Source organism: Pagrus pagrus (genome assembly GCF_965226575.1).
Source record: "Pagrus pagrus genome assembly, chromosome: 7".
NCBI lineage: Eukaryota > Metazoa > Chordata > Actinopteri > Spariformes > Sparidae > Pagrus > Pagrus pagrus.
The window spans coordinates 26,890,973-26,913,794 of record NC_140191.1 but is presented as its reverse complement, the minus strand read 5'-3'; the positions used below and the strand labels follow the sequence as shown (position 1 = coordinate 26,913,794).

Below are 22,822 nucleotides of genomic sequence, written 5' to 3'. Positions count from 1 at the left end.
ATAGATCCATCTTCTTCACTTCACTAATTTACTTTCACTTAATAGACAAAAAACAAGTAATAAATACATCCTTTTTAGCTCTTTTAGATCTTCCTCCTCGTTATATGCAAAACTCATATTTACATTTAATTGTTTTGAGCAACCAGTAAAAGTCAGGATTGTTAATTAATTTAGATCTATTTTCTACAGAATACCTACCAGTTTGTAATTTATTTGAATCGTGCTTTATTCACACTGACCCTGAGACTGTCAGCTCTTTTAACATCATTTTAAAGCATAGCATCTTGAGGTTGACTGCCTAGTTATTTACTGTGTGCAGCACTGGCATGAAGACCCTCAATATATTTAGCGCAGACCCCAACATATGTCACATCATCAGGATTTTAATTGTTTTTTTCAGTGAAAATTTAAATTATGATGCAAAAATAAATCATAATTTCCACTAATCTTGCATAAAATTGCAATTGTAATATCTACCCAAATAACTGCAATATGCTTCTTCTTTTTTTAACCATTTTGTGCAGCCCTATGTAGGATCCCTAAGTACTAATTATTATTCATAATCTGAGTCACTCAATTGAGGGAACTGAAAGTCCTAAAGTCACTTTTTCATTATAACAATACCACAGGTGTTCACTTTTCATCTCCAACTGAAAGAGTCTGGGCAACCTTTAAGTACATGTGTGTATTTTATTATTTTAGTTAATCTCCTCTCATGTTTTGATTCCTCAGAAAAGCAGAATGTACAGTGACTCACATGTGGTAAAAAAAAAAAACTAGGTATATCTTAGAACTATACTGTAGGTGTCATGAAGGAATTGGGGTTGATCACACAGATATGAGTTGTCAGCAGTAAAAGCTGGAATAATTCAGCTCACTTTCAGTCAAAGAGGAAGACATTGTCTGAAATTGGAATATTGTAGCTGAGTTTAATTCAGTTGTCTCGTTTCTTGATAGTTCAATGTTATTTAGCAAGTAGTTTTAATCACAATAATTAAAGTTTCCAGTAACTTCACTGAAAGTGAATTGACTGCTGGTTGACAGTCGAGCTATGAGGGTTGTGGAGGAACACAGAGAGAAAAGGCATGCCGAGGAGTGGCTGGAGGAATGTGAGAGGTTCGGGTTGACGAGTCGCAGGTGCAGAGCGACAGTGTAGGACTCAGACAGCATGTGAAAAACAGACAGACAGACAAAATACTGACGCAACATCCTAGCACTGAGCAGCACGGACAAACAGTGAAGCAACACAGACTGCAGCCTCAATAGACATAGCGACACTGTCTCAGAATTTATTTTTAGATCTTCTTTAAGTATTATTATATAGCGCACTGTGTAGGTACTACACCTGTATACCTTTCAATGGATCTGCTCACGTTTCTGCCATGTGCACTTGGCCTCCTGCACATGTGCTATGCAATTTCTTAATCAGACTGAGCACACTGGTGCAGTAATCACACATAAGAGCGTATAGCTTTTATCTTAATGTGTTTTCTCTCAAGTCCAGGCAGATACTCAGCAGTACTAATGTGTGTAAGAAGCACTTACTTGGATCCTGCTGTGAATGTGATTTGATAGTAAAGATGTCTTATTAGCAGAGTAAGCTCGGCTTTTATCCTGCTGTGGGATTCTAAATCAATTTGCTCTTGAATTTGCTCTTGACATACTTTCAACACCTGCTATTCGTACACTCTTCAGAAATGAAACTATACTCTCTTGTGGCCACAATAAAAAGTTGTTGTGTTAAATATAGTCTTAACACATAAAAACCAAAGTAGCATGCATGCATCAACCTAAAAAGAAAATACTTCCATACATACATTCAAGTATGTATGTGTGATTGATGATAATGAAATACAACCTTATTTTCCATGCTACATGGTGAAATATAGATACGAAGTGAAATCTCTGACCTAAATTCTACTCTTGAAAGTGGCACATCGGGGAAAAAGTAGCCATAATGAAATTCAAAGGATGCTTGGCATTAAGGATGACAGGAGAAGCCAAAGCATTGTAACTGAAGTGTATAAGTGCCTTTAAGGTGCCAAAGAGAAGTGTAGCAACTCATTGCTATTTTGTTTGGCTTTTTTCCAACTTACAACTTATGGTAACTTGCCATGCAGATATGTGAGTTAAACTTTATTCACTGAGGATTTTAGTCATCCATCTCTGCCTCAACCCCAAGAAAATGGTGGTGAATGGAATTTTGATTCATCCCATCGTGCTGTATTGAATTTTTCATTTCATTTTCAAAAATAGATTAAAAAAACAGCAGCAGGTTAGTCAGGATAATCTCCAGACTTCAACGTCCACAATTTCCAGTGTTTTTCAACCAAAGCTGAAAAACAGTCTTTAATGAAATCTGTTGGCAGTGAAGTCTATAATCATTTTTTATTTCAAATTCCATGCCCTCCCAACACCATGGGGCGAATTCAGCAATTCCATATTTTTTCCTGTATTACGCAAGTTGATGTCATACCAACACTCACCCTTTTAAATTATATCACTTCCTTCATCTTCATTATTATCACACACCCTTCTGATCTTGACCATATATATCCATCCGTACATACATACAGTATATATGGTTAATGGACACTTAATTCTATGTACTATATATCTGCAGAAGATTCTTAAACCTGTCTGCATGGCAACATATTATTTCTGTGGTTTGGGCGAACTGCCTCTTAATCCTACATTCTTGGTGTTCTGTTTATTTATCCATTCTATCTGTTACTTCAGCGTGAACAGTATGCATGGGTTACCAAGCTGCTGTCTCAAGAAGTAATGCTACCCTACTTTAGTAATGGTGAGGGTTAAAAGGGCCACAGTTGCATAAATATCAACATTAAAGGGTGGAGGATAGTAATCACACTTTGCTTTGCACATCATCATGTAAACGTGCAAAAGTCAGTGGGTCACGGGGAGATAAGGGCCTTCATTTTTGTTAGTAGGACTCTACAGTTAGTGGCTGCCACACACTTGTTACCTGAGGTCAGTCTCTGAGATACTCCTCTGGTGCAAGTCCTCTTCGTTCTCCACCAAATCCTCCTGATGCTCCTTGTCTGTGTCTACCCTCCCCCCTGATCCCTTCCTCCCTCCCTGCGATCTCCCCTCTTTACTGGCCCTTCTCCTGTCCTCTCCTCCTCCCCCACCCGCTTCCTCCTCCTCTCGCACTTCTCCTAACTGCTCCTCCCCCTCCCGAGACTGGCTCCTTGATCGCAACTGGCTGAAGACGGAGACAGAAGCAAGAGAGCAGCACATGCAAAGCAGAAAGAAAACCAAACAAAGCATGAATATTGTCAACAACAAGAGAAAGACAAACACACACAGAGACAAAGTGCAGCTGAGATCAAAAGCAGACTGATTGGAAATAACAGAAAACAGAAATGAAGACTTACAGCAAAGCGCCATGCAAATGAATTTGTTTTATGCTTTGATATGAGACAACACCCAAAAAGATGCAATGTGTTTTATGTTTCAATGTGTGTTCCCAGATATGGACAAACTTCACCCTCAGCTTGAATAAGCAGAGTTCAATCATTTGGTTCCAGATTTTTTTCTAAAACGGAGCCAAACCTGAACTCATCACAGTGAGAAAATGTCACACAGTGCTGCAGGTGCATTTTACTCTTCATGTTTAACCAGGTGCAAACAATTTCAAAGCTGAAAACGTCTGAACATGGCCACTTATATGGAAATTAATGTTCACAGCTGAGGGGGGTGTGTCCATTCCTGATAACAGCTTGATGAGTTTAAACAGTGAGACAAAGTTCACTGTCCCCTGGTGAGGACTTCAGCCTACCGGATCTTGCGGTTTCCTTGCGGCCTTTCTGATTGGACAGACATGTAGCTCGTGCTGCTGAACCGAGAGGCACTACTAGTTCTCGACACAGCGGACACGTCGCTTACATCACTGTCCGATGACTTGGCCGATAGGTTATCTGAGCCCCGTGGATCTCTGCCTGAACGCTGCAAAGGACAAAAAGACAGATAATGTTTTGGTTTTTTTATTATGACTCCTACTTTTAACAAAAAACATAAAATAATCTGGTGCTTAACTTAACTGCAGTCCTTTTGGCAAACACAAGTCCAACAATTTTCTTTTCAAACGTTTAGTGGTAATTCATATTGTGAGACAAATATAAACTTTAAGAAGTGACAAAGAGGAGTGAACTTTAAGCACAAACAAAGCACTGCTTGTATGCCTTTGGCTTTTTAAGGATCTCGATCAAGATAAGTTCGGCTGCAGAAGTGGGCTCATGAATGTGAATAATGTGGAGTTATTAGTTTAGCTCTCAGAAGAGCACTGAAAGAAAAAATAGGGATGATGTTGTTACATAAGGCGCATTAGGTAGGCCTTTTGAAAGGTCAGAATGTACTTCAGTTAAATACATCAAAGAGACATGCATGGAGTAGAAAAATATTAGGCAGTGGGTTTTCACAATGTGAGCTTCTGTTTGCGAACTCAGTTTGTTCAGAGCACTTATTAAAAAAAACAGTCTTGTCTAAAAGTCAGCATCAATCACCTCATGATCAGCATCTATCGATTTGTAATTAGCGCTGCTGATCACAAAATTTGACAGGCCTGGCTCTTGCTGACACCGGTTACATCACTAGAAACAAAACTGAGAAGGACAGTGACTGTGCGAAAGTGAAAGTGTTGGCAGGTTAAATAGACACAGCCTCATTTATCAATCTGAGCCAGGTGAGCATAGTATAACCTACGTCTTAAAACTAGAATTTGCCACTGAATGGCAGGGCCTCAGAGATTGGGTAATGCATGACCCATTTTAGTCGATGATTTACTTTAGTGGTGAAATTCTTAAGTTGTTCTTTGCAATTGATCGAATCCCACACAAACAAATGGACAATGAAAATGGGGTCCTTGGGGTTGCTGGGGGTCAGAGGCCACAGGATTGTTGGGGCTCCGATGGTAATCCAGCATTAACACAATGAATATTCAATGTAAAGCAGTCACATTTAGCTCTGTCCTCACCACATATGGACAACATTACTGTATGCTTACATGTTAATACATCTATAATAATATATCAATAATATAATTCCATCAGGTCATTTTACTTTTGATAGGTTTAAAGTGGTATTATTGTTGGATAATTGTGGTGCTGTTGCAAAACTATATCCATTTTCCTCAGAGCAGACCTAACAACAACACAGGACAAATGTTTATTTCAATAATTTAATCTATAATGGAGAGAGATCAGACAGAAATTGTGCCAGGTTTCCAGCCTGACTGCATCCAGTAAGCCATTCGCCAGTCAGCCTTCAATTTCTCCAGGGAGACTTAGTGTCCAGTGGCAACAAAATAGGATAGTAAATGCAAGGTTTATAGGGAACCACTCGCCACACAGATATTATCATTATTCTATAGTCAATACAATGTGCAATCAGCATCTACTTCATAATGAACCCTTAAAGCAAAAACCTTGTTTATCGCCAGTTTAAGTAAAAGTGCTTCCACCTCTGGGAGGCAGCTGGTACCACATCCTGTAAAAACCAGTGGCATTTAGTTGGCAGATTTGTACTAAACTGGATTTACACTAGGGCTTCCTTAGAATTTGTAAAACTGGATGTGTATATAATATCCTGTGTGTATTATTTGTAGGAGTGTTTACGGTAAGAGAATCTTAACTGAGGGTTATAGTTGCTGCTTTGTATTACACTGTGGTTTAAGAGCAAATGCTCAGAAGTCTTGTTTAATAATATTGAGAGCATTGTTTTGTCAATGGAGGATAATGTTCAACAGACAAGGGCAACTCTCAATTTAATCTGCTTTTTATAGACCTGTAGCAAACACATTGGCTTCTCCGAATGCAATAGTTTTCATACCACAGACTTAAAAGGAGAGCTGGACAGAGAGCTGTTGTCTTGTACGGCTTGGCCCAGACTCAGGCAGCGCTCTCTAAACACGCTCCAGAATAAAGTAGTAAACACTTGACTCTGCACACACTCACTGTCACATTCCTTAAATTTACAACAAAAGCCTTAAAGGCTCTCTTCACCCAAATAAAAAAATACAGCAGATTTCCTCTGTTACTTCTGGTTGTATTGAGCCTGGCAGATCATTTTGGTTTTAAGATCAGGACATATCCACTTTTTTATGTGGCTCAAGCACTGAAGAATGACATTTGTCTTTTTCTAAACAGTTTTTGAAGATAATCCACAGACTTCATGCTGTGGACATGAATTAGTATTATTATCTTCAGTTCAAAATATTTCCTAGCAGCTACTGTTGAAAGTGAGGTCTGGGAATCATCCAGAGTTACTAGGACACTGTTTCTAGGAAGGCATGTTGCTGCAGAGCACATTTCATTATTGAAATGTCACTGAAAAGCTATCTGCAAGGCTTAATAACACGAGGAGTAAGTGGAGATACATACATATATATATACTTAGCTCTTTGCTATCTGGGTGAAGTGACCCTTTAAAAAACAAATGAACCTAACTCAGTGTACTCCACTCTTTGAACTGATTTGAGTGTTAACCTGTTTTGGTATGTTTGTGTGACTCTATCTGTGAGTAAACAGTGTGCAGACATCAATGCACACGCGCAGTATGATGCTGATATGTGCATGTGTACATGCTTGACTGCTTGCAAAGTGTGGCATATGGCCCCTGCACAGTGCAACCATGCAAACAGTATACTGTAGGTACATGTTTATGGATCTGGAGAAGTGAAGCATACATTCAGCATATCTGGACATGTTTTACCTTGTGGTAGTCCTGTTCCAGTCTGGAGTCAGAGCCCGCTCCCTGCTTGTACTTGTTCATCTTCAGTTTCATTTGCCTGGTCCTCTCCTCCATGTCCATACCTAAGCACAGAGACAGCACACTGTCAGATGGCAGCTGACGCAGTAGGGCACGCCTGATGGAGGGACATACTGTTGTGGTGAGAGACAAGCTTCTGCTGAGCTATGAGCCATGAGCTATGACAAGGACAGATCTAATGGGAAAAAGCTGAATGGTGGGCTGTATTAAAAACAAACACAAACAGAAAATACTGACTGATAAAGGTAAGCTGCATTACACATTAAACAGCTACATTTGTACCAGTTGCCACAATTTCAGGCTCATTTAACCTTATGGGAAATTCGGACAATAATGTTCTTTTTTTACTGACTGAATAAGAATCAAACAGCAAAACCTTGTGATTCCTTCAACATAGTATAGAAGCTTTGGACATTAATACTAAAGTAAATGAATGTAGGACCTCCAACACTGCTTGGAACGCATGCTGGGACACATTTTACATGAGATTCAAGATATATGCCAATCCTTTGATAGCTAATGAAATTTCTGGATGATGCAACTAATCGGCCAATGCATCCCTCTCAGCTCAAAGTGTAAGGCTTGCAAAAAACACTTTTCCTCCCTCTTTCAGTGCTTCATGGAGTCATCACATCATCCTGTTTGCCCATCTCATCTCTTCATAAATTCAACTGAAGCACTACGCTTTGTTGCATAGTTTGCTGCAAGTGCAATTTGCATTTTACAAACATCATGCCATAATCAATACACAAGCTTAGCCTTGTTCTGTGGAGGTAATAATGCCACTGCATTATGCACTAAAGACATTTTATGTAACAAAGAGAAAATAAAACACCAAAAGAATTCCTTACAACAAATGCTTTCTGCTGAAACTGCTGCTACAACAACTTTTACTCGCCACCTGATTCTGACTTTCCTGCTGTACCTGCATCTCCATTCTCTCCACTGCTCTCTGTCTCTACTTTTGTGTCATATGATAGCAATGATAAAGCAAAGGTGAATGCACATGTATAAGTGTCATGCACACAGACAGTATGCCTGCAGCTTCATATACACACATTCACACACAGACAAAGAAAAGCAGTACAAGCTGAGAGCAAATGAATGACTGAACAGGCGAGGCAAAGTGAAGTTTTTCTCATTACAGTGGAGTCTTTTCTTTGCTTCTCTCGGCTAATTGTTTACTGTTACCTCACTACTTAGGTAACATTACACCATGTCACAGCCTACACACGTCAATGTCCTTATTAGTTTTCTTGAAATTACAGCCAAAGAGGATTGTCTTGTTAGACGTATTTAGACAGCTGCTTTCTCTCTGTTGACCTTAATACTTTTAATTGTGTTTATCAACCACTGAAGTTATGCTGCTCTGTAAGTTAGAGTGCATTAGGAATAAGGATAGTGTTTACTACTGACTTTGTCTTCTAGCCTATTGGATTTAAAATGAAACAATAGCTATGCACTCAGAAAAGTCAGAAAAGTTATTAAGTTATAAAGGACTAGTTTGACATTTTGGGAAATACATTTTTTAATTTTCTTACCGGGAGTTTAAGAGAAAACGATTCGACTCTCATGTCTGTCTGGTAAATATGCAGCTTTAACCAGCAGCCGGTTAGCTTCACTAAGCATTGTGACTGGAAGTGGGGAAATAGCTGGCTACATCCAAAGGTAACTAAATCTGCACATCTAAAGCTCACTAACCAATATTTCAAATCTCATTTTTTCGCCATAACTTAGCTGGCACAAAGACTTCCTGGAATCTGCACGGATAGCCTGGCAAACTCAAAGTGATAAAAGGCTCCGCAAGTGTCCTGAATTGGTGAAACCATATACAAAACTATGTGACCTGAATGCAAGGTCATGGTCATTATTTCATTTTCAATGCGAATGTGCCATAGATACGTGGAAAAAAACGTGTGTCGAGTAAACACACACTCCTTATTTTCAACGTGATACATTGAAAATAAGGAGTTTTTTTTAGGTAGAAAATGACACAGTGTCTCATGTCATGACCTGCTGCAAAGAAACCACAGTGGCATTACCATGATCATGCTTCAATGAACTGTAAGCATACACAGTCTGTCCACAACAAAACAAGAAGAGTGCAAAATGGCAAGGAAGCCAGAAGCGTCGTCTACCGAACAATTAAGAGCGCAAATGGCACAAGAGAATGGAGGCGAGCGAAGCGGGAAAGAAACCACGATTGAGATGAAGGGAGGTGGATGGTAGAGGGCAAGCCAGGAAGATGTAAAGAGGAAATAAAAGTAGAGAAGAGGAAGAAGAAAAAGAGGCTGAGTCAGAAAGAAAGAAAGAAAGAAGGGGAAGAAGAAGAAGGGACAGACCTGAGTTCGTCCAACTTGGTGAGTCCGTGTCTTCTGGGATCACATCACAGAATGGACAGACACAGACAGAGGAGAGGAAGATGGATGTGAGAGGATGCACGAAGGGTAAGGGGGGGAGACGGAGGAGAAGAGGAAGGAAGGAGGGAGGGCGACGCCATCGCCGTGATCGCCGGGTATGCCAGGTTTGGAGGGTCAGAGTGAAGAGGGGGAGGATGGAGGGAGGGAGGGACACAACACGACAACAATACGACACGACAATGACAAAAACAACGAGCACAGAACACGAAAACAAAATCATAGAGTACACCAAGAGCACACAAACTCCACCATGGGCACAGTGAGAAGTCAAAATAGAGCGAGTGGGTGCAAGGCCAGGAGAGGCTGAGGCAGAGGCTAAGAGTTCAGTTATTAGAAATAAGAAAAGAGGGAAAAGGTTGGGAAGGTGAGGTTCTGTGCTTTAAAGGAAAAAGAGCTGAAACAGTAAAGAAATGTTAATGTCCCGAACTAGAGAGAAGGAAACTCGAGACCTCTGAGGATAGGAGGGGGAGAGGGGGGGGGGAGGAGGGTAAAAGGAGTAGTGGATGTCACTTGAGTCTGCATGGGGCAACTGTGGGGAGACAGCCTGGAAAAATAACAGAAAAGAAAAGAAAAGAAAGGGAAAAAAAACAAAAAAAACCCAACACAAACTGAAAGCACAGAGCAGCGAGCACACAAAAGAGAGAGCCAACTACCTCACAGAGTATAATATGTAAAAACTGACAAAAACATCAGCAACCTGAATAGAGCATAAGAGTGCACAATCAAATACACAGAAACACACACACACATACACACATACAAACAAAGGCCTGCTATAGTATCTTTCTAAAAGAGGGTTATATAACAACAAGATCAACTTGCTCTGAGGGATCTCTGTTGCTTCCAATTACATATTTTCCCCCACTTCGTATTAATCATGTCCTGCTTTCCTCCGCTCAGCCTGGTGAGACCCTGAAGTATCCTGATGAGGATTTTTTTCCCCTTCTTTTGCCCTCCAAAGATGAACTTTTACTTCTCCAACAGCAATCGAGACACTTTCATCTGTGTTTTGATCCTGTGTAAGCAACAACTCGTGGGCAAACATGAGCTCAGATTGTGGGTTGAACATCAGGGGTTTGTGTTTCAGCACTGTGTCTAACTCTCTACTCAGACTAAGGTTGCCCCCTCAGTCCACCATTCTGTTATCCTAACTTCTTGTCTTATCTCCATCCTGGAGTCAGAGCCTGACAAAACAAACAGTGACAGCCGGGCAAAAGAATCCCACTCGATCAGACTTCATTTTCATAGCCCCTTACATAGCATTTGCATTTAGCTCAATTAGTACTCTATTAGGGTGAATAATGAAGTGTCACATGAATAAAAAGACAATGTGAGACATCTGCCTCACCAGCTTTCATCTCTTTGTAGCATGGAACATCATCTCATTAGAGAGTCAAATGATAATCAAGACAGCAAGAGATTTTTTTTCCTCCTTACTTCGGCTGCATCATGTAGGTCATCAGGATAAGAGAGTGATGTATTAAGACAGAGACGGGAGTGAAGAACTAGAACAAGCCAGTGTGGTAAAGTCTCCTGTGGTCTGTGGGTTCATACTGGATGGTATTAACTTTTTATATTTAACCCAAAAGCCTCTGAATGAACACCTATTCCAAGACTACAGGCCCCAGCTTCAGACACAACAGAAAGCTGATAATGAGCTGCTCAACAACAAGATGTTCCCAAAAACGTATTTTTAACTCAGTGGAAATACCCAATTTTCCCACAACAATGAATGCCAGCATGGGTCAGGGTCAGTGTTACCAAATCTTCCTGTAAAAAATGAGCTTGACTGCTATAGTACAAAATTCTGAAAAACACAACACCTTTTCTGAACAATTATAAATACATTGTGACAAAAAAGCAGAAGAAAGAAAAGAAATGCTTCATGTTCATACAGTATATAAGCTTACAGTATAGTTTATATGAGAGGTTTTTTTTAAATTATTCCAGGCTTTCCCTGACTTTGAGGTTATATGTTTCTAATGTGAGCAGTCAAAGCAGTCTTTGTGCATTTTCCGTGAAAAATATCTGATTGTATCTTACTAAAATAATCTCATCTGTAGCCCAGCAAGTAAGACAATAGAAAACAAACTGGAGCTAACTGTCTATGTCTCATTGAGATGGTCACTGTCAGTAAACTACATTATGTGCAGTCACCATCATGTCCACTTAAAAATATGTTTTATTCAATCGAATTTCATTTTTTATACAGGTAAACATACCGTGAGTAAATGATTCACTCTTATTCATTACAGCCTATTTTGTGTACATAACTTCCACTAAGTTTTATAACTGATATACAGACACTAGCACATGACACAGCCAATCTGTTTATACAAGAAAAGATTTTTAAAAATTGAACAACTGTGCAACCTGCACAAAGCAAGTTGAAAACTTCATGTCTGCCCCACATCTTCCCTTTTTATTTCACTTGCTTATATTTTATTTTGTTTCTGTTCTAGATCAGGAGACACTGTTGTTAGGGGTGTATATGCTTTTTGTGGGGCACAGAAAAAATAGCTGGTATGAGAAAATAGTGAGCAAAAGGTGGTAGTGAGGAGTGTGATTAAAACTCTTCACTTTTGAGGAGCTCCCAGTGTGAAAGTAACACGAACGTGGACAAGTTGGAAAAGAGGATCGCGCTCAATCAGCCTTTCTATGATAAATAAAGGTTGAAAGAAATATGCAGAGACAAACACAGAGACAGCCTCAGAGAACTGTTAAGAAAACAAAACAAAGAAGACAAGGAAGGAATCAAAGACTGACTGATGTCCACACTCGCTGAAGGTTCATTATAGCTTGAATCTCAGGCCCAAAATATCAGACTTCATGCTACATGAAGCTCTACAGCAACACAAAGTGAAAAACTGTGTATAAAGTCAAAGCTTTTAATGCCAATGTGTCACACTCTAAAAAAAAAATAGATAATAAATCAGTCAACAGTAAAAAGTAAATACGCTAATTAAATCATTGTAAGTTTTGTCTTCTGGTTTTGTTTGAAGTGTAACAATGTTATCATAAAATAAGTTGCAGCTGAATCCACCACAGCAAATCACATCTGTGGGCATAATGTATCAGCAAGTGACTTAACAGGTAAACGTATATCAAGCTTAACTCAGAGGGAGGCACAGACATGTTTCCATGGAAGCACATTAAGCTAGTAGAGCAAACACAGCACCTTAAGACACTGCTGGTGTCGTTACCTTAGTAACACATCGGGTTTTCCTGAAATAACATCCATGAATGACAGCATCTCATAAAGCTTTTTTACTTTTATATGATAAAAAAGATGCATGATTTTTAGGTTAGTGAAGTGTGCCTAAATCAGTCTGCAGAGATCAGAGTGTCTACAGAGCCATCAGCTCCACGCTGCACTGCAAAACCACACCAAGGAGGGAGAGACAGAAAAACGGAAGGATGCCATCCAGAGGCTGACCTGGGAAATAATCCTGCTGGCCTATACTCATATGTAAAGCAAGTTCTTCTTGCCTCTTTTCGTACATTTTTCTGACATCCAGCTTCTACTGCACATTGTCCAGGTCTGACTATGGTGAGGCTATAATCAAGCTGACAAGAATCCACACAAACTTTGAAGGACAGCGCAGAAAACTCTTCAAAGACAGATCACTTTGGTAGGATATTGTTTAGATAAGGTGCATACCTTTATACGAGTCTATGAACAAGAAACAACCAACAATCTTCTCTTGCTCTATTGTAAACATCGCTCATATAAAGAATTTCACTATTACTTTGAAAATTTGGTGAAGAAAAGTCCTTTTTAGGCAGGCCCGAATAAGCTATGAAGACATTTTAGAAAACGTTTCCCCAATATTTTATTCAAATTTTCCATAATTCTCTTGACTTTTTAACCTCAAAGATTCTCAAAACATTACTTTTCAGCAGTAAGATAGGTATGGAGGACAAAATGAATAGTAGCCACGTATAATAGAGCCTGGCCAGTTTTATACATTCAATAATAATTAGAGTAACACACGAGGAGGCAGGTTCAATGTTTTGTTCACATTCAAACAGTGGATGATGGATACACCACTGGCTGATTTAATCCTCACACTTCCAATCCAGTTTTACCACAAGGCCAAAATGTACACTTCATTCACACAGCGAATACGATACATGGACCTTTAGCAGTATTTGTTCGGGTGTCTGACGAGTCACGACACATTCTGATAGAAGAGGTTTCATTTCATACGCACTTTACTGTTAGCTTTATGTTGGCCATGCCATGGCAAGGCTACCCATCTCTGCTTTTGTGACCACATTGCCAGGACAGATCAATGAGTTGGTTACTGTTCATGGACTCATATGATGAATTAAACAGTCTAACACTGAATCAAAGTGAATTATAGCTTTTAAAGTGTCAGAAATCCACACCCAGACCAACCAACCTGTGTCAGTGAGGGAGAGGTGTGGCTGTGTCCCTCCATCAGACAAAGAGCCATTCAGCCCTCGCTGCTGGTCCTCCCATGTCACTTCTACAGCACACATGTACACACATGCACGCACACACACACACATACATGTATATACACACACACACACTTGTTTGCACGTTACAGGAATCTTAGGGCCTCTGGATTATCAAGGTAACTATATGATAAGGAAGATCCAACATAAATGTGCAAAAAATCATTTTTTAATCTATTTACCTTTTAATATAGTTTATATATGAAAACCATTATGCTTATTTTTTGCAGTAACAGACACCAGTGGTAGGGATAGTTAAGAAAGAAAAAGACCTCTTTGCCACTTCAGCACTTAAATCATGGACAGCACCTCATCAAATATAATGAGCTTTGCTCCATCTGCTGGCCAACAGAGGCAACAGTCTGTTCTAAAAAATGAGTTTATACTCTGCAGTTCGTCTACAGCTAAGTAAAATACACAGAATAAACAAAATACTACACTTAACTGTAAGTTTTTTAAGATACAAAAATGTTCCATGTTTTTGGCGGGAAATTGCAAATAACTGCCCTAAACATGAGTTATGTATGGCTGAAACTGCCAGTCTTAGGGGAGTACTGTACAGGGTATGTGTAATTAAAATGATTGGTGGTTTCACAATAGAAATGTAGAACTCTGTCTTTGTGAGGTGGATCACAGTAGAGGGCAGATTAGGGCCAGAGAATGACAGACCAGCAGAGATCATAACGACAGCCCTCTGTACACATTAACATCAGCTTCAGCTACATATAACTCTCCAGTTTCATCACTTCAGCTCAGCTCAACAGGAACTAACCACAGTTAGTGAATTTAATAGATGAAAATTGGACAAAGGGAAATTTGATTAAAGAACTACATAAATGTGCTATGGCAAGTAAGAAGGAAGTGTCACTCAGAGTAGCAAAGTATCAAGAATCACAGATGCTAGTGGATTGACCGTGTTGACCAAGAGAGCCCACACAGCCAAGTCACACCATCACACTATTCAGAGGACTTGCCTTTCCTCCCATTTACCGGTGGGCCTTGGGGTTTTTCCTCACAGTCTGTTGCTAGTAAGAGAGACAGATGGAGGCATATTAAATGATGGAGTTCTGAAACCTTATGGTACTGTAAGTAGAATTAACATGGCAACTCATACTGTATGTGCTCTAACGCAGATGCACATACACCCACAGATCCACACACTAATGCACTGCAACTCTAAGATACTGAATACTACGAACTTTGCTATGAACCTTTGGCTAATATAAGAGTACAAAATGTGGTTATGTGCACCATGCATTTGTTACTATCCTCATAGTACAACTTCCTTACAGCAGCATTCTGTCTGTACAATATCACTCAGAGCATGATGATTATAGACAATTTAAAAACAGAATGTCACTTTTTAGAAATGGTACACTGAGTCAGTCAGCACTGCAGCTATGGCAGTGTTGAGTAATAACGCCACATAGTCAAAGGACAGAAGCAAGCCACATAAACAGATGGGAAAGTAGGAAGTGGAAACTGTGGGGAACTTCAGTTTCTGCCAACAATCTGGCCATTCATTCAAGCCTGTGGATGAATGTACTGTACATCGACCCGTACTGTACTTTACTCTCATCCAAGAAACAAAACAGTCCAAACTCCTAACAGAATATTGAATTTGTTTTCATTGTGAATACATTTCAATACTACATTAACAGTTTTTATGAAGAAAGGAATGAAGAGCATCACATATTTTTTTTAAAAGAGCAGAAAAACACATTACTTCAGGATAGGTTTAAGGCCTGTTTCTAAACACACCTGGACGACCATTTTGGGGTTCAGATGCCCCAAGCTCCTCCCCTGTCCCCTCTAAGGAGTTGCCACACATAAAAAAATAACATATGATACGATTAAGTACGGGCAAGTATGAGATATGACTAAACATCGAAGCACAGCGGCGAGACAAAAAAAAGCAGATTTATCAACAGTCCAGCTCTTCTGTGTAATCAAGGGGCAATAATATGGATCCAGTCCATAAAAAGCTACATACACACACACATTTACACACACAGACATCTGCATTACATAAGCTGAGTGCCATACGGCTCTGTGGGAGCTACAGCACAAGGTCAGATCAATACCTCCCCCCACAGCCCACACACTGCCACTGGCCTGAAAGGTATGGTGGCAAGAGAGCGAGAGCGAGACACCAACACAAAGAAGGAAAGAAAGAAGAAGAAGATGACGAAGAGGGAGAGAGTGAGAGCGAGACAGAGAGAGAGAGAGAAGTGGTAGAGAAGTAGAAAGACAGCCTGGGGAAGGAATAAAGAGGAAAAGGTGACACAAAGAAGCAACGGAGAGGACCAGACAGAGAGGGCTTCAGAGTGATAAAAAGATGGCATAGATACAGAGAAGGGTGGGACTGAGAGAGAGAGAGACAAAGATGAGGAGAGAGAGAGATAGAGGGAAAGAGAGGGCTGGTTGGCGGCTGTACAGAGGACAGGGAAAGCCCTCATGGACTCTGACAATGATAAAAGAGTTCTGCGAGTGCTTTGACAAGTTCTCCAGAACTACTTGAGCTTTTCACCCTCTCTCTATCTTTGTCCCAGTTGTTCCCTCCAATCTCTGCAGAGCTACAACACTCTTTGTTTTTCACTGCGTCTGATTCAAAGACACAAGTAAAATGATCATCGCTTTCATCACAGTTCTTTGTAACAAGACGCTACAAGACATAACATTTGTTAAAGGAATGCTGAGGAACAAATACAACTTCAAATGCCACTTTATAGAAGTGAGGATGTAAGCTGTTCAAACCACTGTAATTTAAACCTTTTTCAAAGCCTTGAGTTTACCCTGTTTAGTAGATAGAGACAGTCAAGCCTTATATTTACTTTGGTGAAGTATCTCAGCAGTCCAAATAGCTAAAGTAACAGAAACAGGGAGGCTACACTTGAACACAACACTGGGACAATTAATAGTAGGATCCAGACAGGCCTATAGATAAGTACAACACGATGGCACAGGACATCTGAACTGTACGTTAAACACAGCTGCAACAGAGGGAGGGTTCACGGAGCACAGAGCCAGCATGGCCTCCAGTGAATCCAACCACCTGCTGTTGCAGACAGGGTTTCGGCCTTCAGAGTGAGGCGCGGCTCAAACAGCACTCCCAGTCTGAAAGACTAAACCCATACATTCAAGTACAGACCTTCACAAGGCTCTGTTCCTTCGTCTCCATCTTCTGAGAGAGAAATGGAAAAGGAACCGAGTAGAATGTTATGGATGGAAGGCAAAAGTAAACACCAATGAAACATGAGTCAACAAAGAAAAATCCTTGTATATATGATATGATCTAAAGTTATACTGACAGATTGCATCTACAAATATCAGCCCTTCCTGTCTCTGTCACAAGTAAAGTATGAGAGTCAGCAACTGCTCCTCCAAAGCTCTTCTTTAGCCCCAATCAGCTGGGCCACCAAAAATAAACTAGACCATTATAAGATACTGAACAGAAACACACTATCGCAGCAATGTAAAGATGTGCTTACTCAATAGACATGTCTTTAAGTCTCTTGATAGACCGTAACCCTGTAGTGCAGGTAGAAAACAACCAGGTGACTTACTTCTGTCTTTCCCCGTGGGTGGAAGTTGTGGAAGCTGCCGTCCTCGTCTACCAGACATGGGGGTACTGGTGGGACTGGTCTGGACCGATCCACTACGAGGATGCGCCCTACATGACAAAAAGTAGTGGACAGTAGGGGTGAGACACAGATTAGGGTGAGATCTGATGATGGATGCAGGGCATAGCCATGTTGCACCCACATCACAGTGTGAGAAAAGTAAAGGGAAAATTCCAGATATAGAAAACTATAAGTTTGATTATAGAAAGTAAAGCTTAACATAAACATGTAAAGCTATTTAATATAGGAGACTGATGCATGATTTAATCTACTTAAGTAGGATCAGTTTAATAATTTAGCACTGTTAGATCACATATTTACTTGTTTTGATGCTGGTTACTGTCAGGTTCAATTGGAGATAAGCAGTAACAGCAATTGTACCAATGCAGAACTGAGAGGTCACCATAATTGTTTAATAATTCAAATCTGAATCTTAAGATGTGACTGATAGTGTTAATATAGCTCCATGTAAACAGTGTAAAGTTTGACACTGTTTTACATAATATGTGCAGAGGATTTACTGATTATTATACAGTAAGTGTCTCCAAATATGAAACCAATGCACACAGCAATGATGTTTGGCACATGGCATGAAAGTGGAGGGATACATCAACTGTAAGGAACTGAGCTGCAATAAAAGATGCCAGGTGTGAATCGCATGTACAGTCGCCTCATCAAGCTGCAAGGAGAGAAGAGTTCAATGCAGAAACAGCAGACCAGTGCGACCATGCGTTCAGACTGTCCCCAAAAGGCTGCAACTCAAAACAAAAACAGAAAACAACAGAATGCCATCACAGGATCAACTGCAACGGTTGATGTTAGTAATGAAATCAAAGGAAAATGTCGGCCCATCACTGCTATACTCACGCAAGCGTATAAGCAGTGTGTTCCAAATTAAAACGAGTCAGCACGCTATCTACGGTGTCTGGACTGTCGTGCCTGGGACATGTGTAAAGAAAACACAGCACCGGTACTTTTGGGGACAAAACACAAAGTGGCTAGGTGGGTGGTGGGGTAGTCGTGAGGGGGAAGTGGGTGAGGTGAGGTGAGCTGGGGTGAGGTGAGGCAGGGAAGCAGGGTACTGGGAGGGTGGGAGGTAGGTGGTAGTGATGTGGTTTTTCTGGTTCATTCTGTGAGTTAGTCAGGCTCGGGGTGGGTGGGAGCTCATGGGACAGGGTCTGAACTGGTTTAGTTCTACAAAGGTTCTAGTTATGCAAACATTTAGCAGAGATAAAGCTGCTCTGAGGGAAGAAAAAATTATTGGTAGATTTAAACCTTAGTGTTTGAGTAAGACATAATCACAAAGTCTTTATTTTCTAGCTGTCGCTAGACTTGTAGACTAGCAAGGCATGAAAAAATGTATATAAAAAGAATGAATTATTTGTATTGATTTTTAACTAACAGGCACAATCAGAAAGAGTCAGCAGACTACCTAGCTTATCTGAATAGCCTAACATGAAGCTATTTGGGTAAGATAGGTGGCTAGCTTGGTAGCAAGGCTAACTAACTAACCTCAGCAAGTAGTGTACGTTTCCAGACCTCTGTATGTCTATTTTGCATATTATCAGTTAGCAGCATTATATTAGCTTTGATGCATTCACTGGGCTTTAGTCTAATAATTTCGCTTAGCCAAAAGAAATGTGTTTTTTTTGGTCTACTTCTTGATGTTAAAATTTTCTCTCCCTCCAGAGTAGCTATGCCTCAGGGAAATGATTGTCGACTAAAACTCCAGTCTGCTTCTGTTTTAAGCTGGTTAACGTCTCCAATCTGGGTCACACCTCGTCAAGGCAGGTGAGGGAGGGGCGGACCTCCCAGATGGCAGAGACGGCATGGACCTCATGAGCGAAGAGTCGTGGGGGCGTTCAGTGGAGCGCGAGCGGGATGTGGGGCGCTCTATAGTGGGCCGCTGGTCTGCAGAGCGGGACCTGCTGTGATACTCGTGTCTATCCATGGATCCGTGGTTCCTACAGAGGTTATTGAGAGATAGGCAGGCACTCAGTGGGGCCCCAGCAGGGCAGGGACAGTATGCTGGTAGGGTGGACAGTATGGAGGGCAGAGAAATCTGCTGCATCCTCAAAACTCATAGGTGCATGTGTGTAAGTAACATACCATAGAGTTTTTTGCACGCTTTAACCAATTTACTACAAATTGTATACTGTACTTTACATTATTTCTGAACATGTTTTTCCCACCTACTAGGCAGCCACTTGTCTCCATCAAATTATATTTGTAGTTCTTTTCAACTGTATTAAAGTGAATGTACATTAATGCTGCAGGTTAAGTAAGAAAAACACATTCAAAGATATAAAGTGCTGCAGCCTGCTTTGAAGGTTGGTCTGCCGTAATGTCAAGTATATATTATTTGCATATATTTGTAGTAAATTGATTAAATCAAGAAAAACTACAGGTATGGTCCTCAATAGTGACAAAATGAAAATATTCAGCAACTCTTAGAGAACAGTAGACAACACTTTAAAGTTAAAAGAGCACCTGTTTCATCTGTAACAACCTGAATCAAGGTTGCAGAACTGCATGTGCAGACAATTACAGTCCATAACATCTCAAATATTCAATGAGAAATTTGTGAAATGGACATGGTTCAACTTACATGCAATTCTTTACTTGACACTTTACATACAACATTACAGCTTTTGTCTGTTATTCTCAGTAAGTAGCTGAATTATTTAATATTGAGGGTGTACAGTATAGACAGACTGCTAGGGTCCACCTAGTTCCTGGAGTAGATTAACTGTGAAGTCTTCAGGTTGTGTAGATCTGGAAGGGACCATGTGGAGTCTTTCTATAGGTGGTGGGTGTTCAGTGTTCATTTGCAGACTGTTTGAGGTAGAGTGAAATGTGAGGGGAAAGTGAAGTGTATCTTTACATTGCATTTGGCTTGTTGTGTACAGTATGTTATTTCCTGAAAAATGCCCAGCCATTATAAGTATTTTTGGCACAGTGAAGATGAAGGCAAATCTTGCTGGTCCTAAGAGCTGGAGAAAAAAGCAGGTGAATTTCTCAACTAGAAAATCATTGATAGCATAGAAGTGTTTAACATAGAATAGAAAGAAGCATTTTCATAAAACTGCATCACATTGCACATTTTAAAGAAGGGGAACATTCAACTTTGGACAGGAGTTGACACAAGTAGGTTTAGAGCATGCACACTGTTTGAGAAACTGTAAAAGTTTAAATCTGTAAACCAAAATTCCCACAATTTTTATATTTAATAAAACAAACAGTATTTGACTAAACTATAATACCTCTTTATTCTAAAGCGCAGAGGTCATGTTGGTGTATGCATGGTACAAATAGCAGGGAGCATCTTCTTATGAGGCTAATAGACACCAAAAGACTTCTTTAAATAATTTGATATCATGACATTGTTGACAGCTTTTAGGAATGTGGAAGAAAAACCATTACTTCAGACTCAATTCAAATGACATTGACTTGTCTTGTCGTAGTCTTGTAGTGTCTGTAGCCTTGTAGTATGAAAAATTGTCCAGTAGAGGAGATGTCGTTTTTGTATCCAATAACAAAACAAAGGCTCATCACTCAGTGACAAGTGGCCTTTAACATTCAGAGATGATCAACATAATCATTAGTGGATTCCCATCGTGAGGTTATTATGGCCAAGGATTTATGGGTAATGTGAAGGTTATGTCTGTTACAAATCTAACTTCTCATTAGGTGTAATTTGATGGATGTAGCCGTGAGATACATACTGCACTTCCGAATAACACTGCTCACTTTATTCAAACGAGTCCAAGATATTAGTTTTCTTTGCTTGAAAAAGCTGCTGATTTGATGCAAATATGCTGCAGGCTTTGTCCTTCTCAAGGTACACTATGGGGCAATGCACTTAAACAACAGGACCATAAAAACTTTCTCAGGTTCTGAGGGGAAATCGACTAAACTCAGGCACTTGCCAAAAGGCTCAAACTCCACTAATGCTCTGATGCTCATCTCCTTTTTTCTCTCCAAGTGCCTTTTGTTCCTTTATTCTGCCCTAATTTCTTTTTAGTTTTAACTGTTGCTTTTACTCTGCCTGGGTGCAGATAACAACAACCTGTATGAAGAGAAGAGGAAATCTATTTCATTCCTCGGTGGATAACACTGAGCTACTAGCTACTTTTCTCTCCCTGCTCGTTTTGATGTGAAGAAAGCAAGAGAACAGAAGACGTAGAGCCCTCGTTAATGGATATCTAGGCTATAGGCTGAGCCTAAAGTTGAGCCAAGCTGGGCCTCAGGGAAACTTTGTGACACTTTAATAAAGTCAGTCAGGCTCTCGGGCTGGGTTCTGAGGACTCATCACTTTTTTCCTCCTGGAGTGCAGAGAAATGGCACAAATGTCACAATATTCCTGACTGAAAGCCAGATGGCAGCAGGCGGAAGATTGAAGACAGAGAAAAGTGGAGTCATTTACAGCGTTTCTCTGGAGGGGGGAGGGGCGATGTGAGTTCTTTCGTTTTATTGGTGCACCAGGATGCTGGCATGGGTCCTGGGGATGGATGGGTGTCAGCAGGCCTTTCTATGCGTGCTTGGAAGGGCCCACCAGCTCATTCTGGCCAGACACAAGAAGCCAAAGGGCAAACACGGAATTTACAAAGCTACTGTGCAGCCCAGAACAATGCATCAGAGATGCCATTGTATGGGTGAGCAACAAGCACCTGCCAAAAAAAGGACAACACTAAAAACCACACACACCACTGTTCAACATACTGCTGTTGGTATAATGTACGTACATGGGTACATAAACAAGGACATCCACGGAGAAACAGTCAGTTAGTGGCCGGCAACACACAGAGCTCTGAGCCTCAACACACAGAGGCAGTTGTGTATTATTCTTTTACATCAACAACTTCAGAGCTGTGATGACTCTTTAACAAAAACCGATATCAGACAGGATATCATTTTCGGTCATCACACGTACGTTCACGGATAAATTAAAGACGGACGAGGGACAACTTGAGGAGACCACAAGATGGCGGATGCACAGATGCAGTTGCAGTGCATTTCAATACCTCTCGTAGTCAAAGTCGGAGGAGTAGGCGCCCTCAGAATAGGCGCGGGCCATCCTAGTGGAACGCAGTAACCTGACTGCTTCCTCTCGGCAGATTGGGTACACGCGATGGTTGCGGCTGGCGAAAAAATATCACAACTGGTCAGAATTGAATTTGTCTCCGTAAGGAGTGGAAGTTAACATTAAGGAGACCTGCAAAGGATGAAATGGTTGGAGTACACTTTTTGGATACAGACCGACTCTGTCTGAGCACACACTTCTTCAATTATCCCACAGATCCACAGTGATAACATATAAACTGAAGGCTAATATACACTAATATACACCGGATGTATCAGCATGTTTGCAGGAGAAACCACCTCTTCTGGACAAAACTTCACAACCATAGAACACTTATCCATTTTCAGTATTGCTGTAGTCATTCTTTTGGTAAAAAAAGATTGAATGACCAATAAGGAATTTGCTCATCTAAAAATCCCATG

General features: G+C 40.4%; 1 protein-coding gene across 29 annotated transcripts in view; it reads right to left on the bottom strand.

The window, feature by feature from the left end:
- Positions 1-22,822, bottom strand: part of rims2a (regulating synaptic membrane exocytosis 2a) — a 149,104-nt gene that overhangs the window by 26,093 nt on the left and 100,189 nt on the right. For 17 of the 29 annotated variants that reach the window (XM_084358423.1, XM_084358424.1, XM_084358416.1 and 14 more), the window contains 6 exons: positions 22,342-22,458; positions 19,096-19,281; positions 17,261-17,367; positions 9,132-9,164; positions 6,733-6,833; positions 3,803-3,969 (listed from right to left, as the gene is read on the bottom strand). In XM_084358423.1, the coding sequence (XP_084214549.1) occupies positions 3,803-3,969; positions 6,733-6,833; positions 9,132-9,164; positions 17,261-17,367; positions 19,096-19,281; positions 22,342-22,458 (711 nt within the window). The remainder of the gene's footprint in view (positions 1-3,802; positions 3,970-6,732; positions 6,834-9,131; positions 9,165-17,260; positions 17,368-19,095; positions 19,282-22,341; positions 22,459-22,822) is intronic. The other 12 variants (XM_084358443.1, XM_084358422.1, XM_084358435.1 and 9 more) reach the window with 6 other exon arrangements.